This window comes from Apium graveolens, chromosome 11 (assembly GCF_009905375.1).
Source record: "Apium graveolens cultivar Ventura chromosome 11, ASM990537v1, whole genome shotgun sequence".
Lineage (NCBI taxonomy): Eukaryota > Viridiplantae > Streptophyta > Magnoliopsida > Apiales > Apiaceae > Apium > Apium graveolens.
The window spans coordinates 101489487-101495157 of record NC_133657.1 but is presented as its reverse complement, the minus strand read 5'-3'; the positions used below and the strand labels follow the sequence as shown (position 1 = coordinate 101495157).

General features: G+C 33.7%; 1 protein-coding gene across 1 annotated transcript; it reads right to left on the bottom strand.

Annotated features, from left to right (window-relative positions):
- Positions 1–2079: 2079 nt before the first annotated feature.
- On the bottom strand, positions 2080–5342 carry LOC141697971 (protein cornichon homolog 4-like). The gene is made up of 4 exons (XM_074502560.1): positions 5135–5342; positions 3050–3231; positions 2423–2545; positions 2080–2294 (listed from the first exon to the last, which is right to left on the bottom strand). The coding sequence occupies exons 1-4, from the start codon at positions 5204–5206 to the stop codon at positions 2258–2260; spliced, it is 414 nt and encodes a 137-aa protein (XP_074358661.1). The 5' UTR covers positions 5207–5342; the 3' UTR covers positions 2080–2257.
- Positions 5343–5671: the final 329 nt, after the last annotated feature.

Below are 5671 nucleotides of genomic sequence, written 5' to 3'. Positions count from 1 at the left end.
TCTTAATTCTTAATGGTAAGTTTAATGTATGAAATTGTAGAGTCTGCAATTAGATGTGACCACTTGTGCGGGTTCGAACCGCTTGCCCGGGACCGGCTCGGTGTAAAACCCGTATTTATTCGGCCCGATTCGGCCCGATTCGGCCCGGTTCAAAACCGCACAAGTCGGTTGACGTCACGAGCCGACTACGAGTTGATTAATAAGAACCCGCAGCCCCCGAATAACCGCACAGCCCGCAGCCCGCGAGTACTCTGCACAACTGCACTGCTAGTCTATTCTTTCTGTAATTATTTGCTACTAAGTAACAGAGTAGACTAGACTACCACTTGCACACTGACAACTGACAATACTATAAAAATATTTATAATAATAGTAGTTCAATATAGTAGTTCAGACTGCAACTTGATAATAAGTGGAAACCGCGAGTAACCCGTACAGAAGCCCGCGAATAACACGCACAACCGATTACGAGTTCAATTTTGCCGGTTAAGCCCGGCCCGAGCCCGGTTCATTCATCAACATGCCGGTTCAGTGTTGATATTTCGAGTGCCCAACCCGTGTGCGGCCCGGCCCGGCACGCACGGACCGCACAAGTGGCCAGGTCTATTTGCGATGCCTGCACATCTGCATGCCTCAAGCCAGGAACAACTTGTAGTGATGACACAATGGTTGACTTGATGGATTATGTACGTAGTCAGTAATATCATACAGAACAATGGAAGGTAGAATGTCTTAATCCACACAGTTTTCTAAATGTGGTGCAACAGGGGAATGATTCTTAATTTATGTAGGTATCGATTCTGAGAGTGACTACACTTGACCTAGGCTTTGGCCTGCATGCAACTCATCTCTATCCATTATCCAAACATCTGCTCAATTGGTTTGGGGACGTTTAATACTAGTAATTTACTGTGTTTATATACTCTTAATTCCTACACCCTGTGCCCCAATAACCATTTCTATACAAATAATTTTAGCACAGAGCTAATAAAAAAATATAATTTAATGAAAAAAAGAAGAAAATTGGTATGAGAATGAGATCAATCAATAATTTTTATTTGAAGTAAGTGAAAGAAAAAAAATCAGTGAATGTAACTAATTTTTATATAATAAAATTTTATTAACTTTCAAAATGTTTAGCTTATCAACAAAAACTTTCAAAATATACAAAATTAAGAGGGTATATAAAAAAGAAATGTGTATATAAATGAGTGGTACATATAATAACCTTTAAGGAGGCATCAAATTAATATTATTTTTAAAAGAAAAAATATAGTTATGTTAATAATCCCAATCAATGCTAATAATATATTAAATTAATAAATGTAATGTTTAGACTATTAAGACACTTAACATGTGTTCGACTTTATAAATGATATATGTCAAATTATCTTCTTTTCTTACCTAAAAATGCAAAATTATAGTATAATTTATAACTTAACTAAATATTCACGGTTTTTAGCACCGGAAGTGCTTAACGGCTCAAAATTTAATCCCTAAAAGTATTGTGAATAAAATTCGTAAATTATTGAAGATGTCACTGAATGCATACTTGATTAATGTCCATGCCCTTTTGCTTTATGTATTTTTTCATGCCAGGCAGTCTACGAATGTTCTTGTTTGCTGCAACAAAGTGTTGGTGCGGTGATTAAGCACGATACTGGTTGAGTTCGTGTCCACTTTCGTGTGTCCCCTTATTTTACCATATCCATGGCATTACCTGGTCCCATCTCCCCTTTTCTTTTTATGTGCAGCCTTTCTTTTGAGTTGCATCTAATTCAGTAGGTGCCCTGACAGTCGTTCAATTCTTTATCTCTAAAAGAGATATCTTCCACAGTTTTGAGTTACTCATGATTGAAATCATATTTACCCCAAATATCCGGACACAGGTTTTGTGCCAGGGTAGCCAGTTTTCCAGGAAGTAGATTTAACGCGGGCGGGAGAGATGGAGGTTTGGAAGTCACGAGTTCGACTTCGGTGCGTGCATGTGTGATTAACTACAAAAAAAATGTGCCTATTTGATTATTAAAATTATGGTTCATCTTTCTCGGGTGATGAAAAAAAAGGGAAAATCCAAGCTGAAGGAACTTTCTAGAATATGAAATATGACTCTAAGTGTTAACTCATCAGTTCCTGAAAGATTCCTATTCTCAAATGTTACAACATTCCTCCTACAACCCTATCATGCCTCCTACAAAAATTTCCATGCATTAATAAGCTGGAGATCTAAATTTAGGCTTAAATCTGTTCCACAGATTCACTCTTCAATATCTTCCAAGGCACTGTAGATTAACCTGTAGCATGTGCACTGTAGATTAAAGATTCATTTTTTTAACTTGCAAAAACAAAGAGTTCCAGGTTTTAATTTATAAACGAGTATATTTTGTTTAGAATTTAAAAACAAAAGCATCCATCAAAATACCAAAATAAGGAGAGGAAAAGAAGAACCACAAGATAGCCAAGTTTGAAAAGCCGTGTCTTCTTTTCCGGATCAAGTAAGTTAAAAATCTCAGTTACATCAATCAGGTGCTTTCTCTGCATGTACCTGATTCCAGAAAAAAGGCAAAGTTCAAAGAATTGCTCAATTCTCCCATATAATGCATCTAAATTATACAACTGCAGTTAACCTATGCATATTCATAACATGGAAGACACTACGCAGACAGATAATAAAATTAAAAGGAAAAGATGATGAAATTGTAGTTACATCCCTAATCATTAAAAGAAAGCAAACACTCCAAACATCTTAAAAAAAATGAAAAGGAGAAGAGTATGGGAACGGGAGAGAGAGGGATGGTGTGCACATGCTAAAATCCTAAAACCACTTTAATTACACCATGGTCAAATCAGATACCAACATATATGCACATGAAGATGAAATCCAGTTTTAATTAACATGAAGCTCTCAGTAACTTTTTACATATTATCTTAAATTTTCAGAGCCGAAACACACAAGTTCAAACCATTATATCTACCAAATAGAGATAGGTATATGTCTTGTTGGTTTGTGTAAAATAAATCAAGTAAACTAAGAGGAGGATGGACTTACAATCTCATATTGTAGTATAAGTACGGAACACTGAGAAGTGACATTATCCAATGGCCTGTTACTAAATAGAGAAAGCACAATAACCCCTCTGTTATGAACTCTGGCAGAATCACTTGGTTAATTCGAGATGCCGAATCATAAGGATTGATGTAATCAAACTCTAAATCTGACAAGCACATTAGCTGCAATATAAACTTGTCAGTTTATTTCGTATAGGACACCTATTATACTACAAGCCTAAAGCATAGAAACAACATGTGTGTTTCATTTCATCAGTCAATTTCCAAAACAACTGAACATATGCATTATAAACCTTATTCGCCAATTTGACAACTCATGAATCTATTGTTTGAAATGTTAAACCGACACTTCATTAGCAGAAACATAACCTAACAAATGGCAACACGTAACAAAATTCAGACCTCCTCAAATAAATAATGAAACAAATTATTAGTTTTATCGCATTATTGTTTACAAAAAAGTCTGGGTGCCATCAAGTATAAGTCAAATTTCCCAAATAAACCATTTTCCTGACCCAAGTGACCCCCATGCAAGATATATGCCAGCTCATTATAAATGGGTTACAAGTCAGGCTCGTTCTAAGTAGCACTCTGTAACACATCTCTCTCTCTTTGTATTTAGCACCTCCATTTTAGTTGGAAGGATGGAACGGAGAATGGGATGTAATATGTAATGAAAATTAGAGGTGGTAGAGAAAGAAGAAAGAAAGAAGAGCAAGGAATATGAGAGGATGAAAAAATATTTATACTAAAGTTTGTGAAGGATGCAGTTTTATTAAACTCGGTCCATTCTTTCTAGGTCCTATCTTTGAGTCTGGGTCAATATAGGTCATTAATCACATCTATAATTCTCAGAAATATACATACAGCGATATTCATTTATCTCATCACACAGAAGATGCACAAGGTACATGTTGCACATTAAAAATAAAACCTAAAAATTTAAAAATGAGCTCAATGGCTCAGCTAAAAAGGTTCTCATAAGGATTGTTTCTTATAGATTTTAAAAAAGAATTACAACTCTCAGAATAAGATGCTGAATGCCACTTAGGCAACTAATGCCCACGGCCTTGTTCCTTTAACGGATGAAATTCACCTCCTTTAGATCATACAGTATAATAGATAAAATACCTAGTCCAATACATACATTATATTGTGCTTATCAACTTCCTTTATTCTGGGTCATGCTCAACAACTTATAGCCAGGTTCTAAAAGCTACCTTATGTAAGATTAGAACAAGAATAGATATATTCTACCTGAAGTAGGTTGTCATATAAATTAACTTCAACTACATTTTTGCATTCAATTAAAAACCATCAAGATTACTTAAAGTAGCATTACTTTCACTTGTGCATATTTATGTATGTAGAATACGCTTGACCACTTAATTAGAGACATTTTTCCTACATTAAAATTCCCACACCAACATAATTTTAAAAAAACTGCTTCCACATACTCTCATTTTGTTTCAGGTAAATGATATCAATCCCTTAAGACAATGTAGAAAATTTAATAAAATTGGAAACTTATGCACAATAGAAAATGTTGGTAAAATAGTAAAAAACAACAAGACTCTTGTACACACTGATGAAGGACAATGAGGCCAAGTCCAAGGAAGGATTGATAAAGACAAGACAAATTGCATAGTTCTATATCAAAGTAAAAACAAAACTGTAATCTAATACAAATTGCATAATGTATTAGTTAGGTCCTATCCTAGGTATTTCCTCAACTGGACTACAAACAAAAATCAGTACAACTACATTAAAAACCCAGTGCCAAATTGCAAAACAAGTACAACTGTAATCTTTTGACCTAAAAAGCATAAAATCACCTAATTTGGCACGGCGTAGTAAAAAGACGATATTTTTATAATTTTCAGACCAAATCAAGTGATGCTCATGTAAATATGACCCAAAAAAGATAATCATTTGAATTCCGAATTCCAAATAATTTAAAAATCAAAAAACAAGCTGAATAACAAAGACAGATTCATCATAATATATTAAAAGTAAAAAAAAAAAAGAGAACAGAATGAATTAAAAACGGTAACTAAAAACTGACCTGATAAACAACAATCATGATAAGACCTATGAGGATAAAGAAGAACATAACCCATGCCAACATATCACCCATCTTCTCCCTCCTTTTTGTTTCTTTATATATAAGAAGAGGAGGATTATGATCAAACCTTAATCCTGTTATTAATCTCCCCCTCTGTTTAACTAAATCTAATTTTATATAACTGTAAATAAAAAGTCAGAAAATAAAGTACAATCTTCTGGGCTTCTCCAATTTTATGGTAACAGTAAAATGATAGTATAGCATATTATTTTGACTTAATTAATAATTGCGATTTAATTAATGACCTCAATTACTATCTTCTACATTAAAATTAAAGGTTCTTTTATGAAATATTTTAATGACCCAATTATAAAATTCTTTTAATTATTTAATACATTCTGTTAATAAAGGACGTTAAATTTTTACCCGATATATTTGTCCCATTCAATAATTTTTTTGTTAACAGTTTTAGAAATCAAAGTTTTTTTATTTCTTTAAGGTTAATGTTAGGTCTCAATATATTTGTAGAAGGGGGTT

Bases quoted from the DNA above. Each gene is read 5' to 3' on its own strand.
- LOC141697971 (XM_074502560.1), bottom strand. From the start codon at position 5,206: ATGGGTGATATGTTGGCATGGGTTATGTTCTTCTTTATCCTCATAGGT. The intron at 2,546-3,049 runs GTAAGTCCATCC...TTCTGGAATCAG, and splicing joins TTATACTACAATATGAGATT to GTACATGCAGAGAAAGCACC. The intron at 2,295-2,422 runs GTATTTTGATGG...CACATGCTACAG, and splicing joins CTTTTCCTCTCCTTATTTTG to GTTAATCTACAGTGCCTTGG.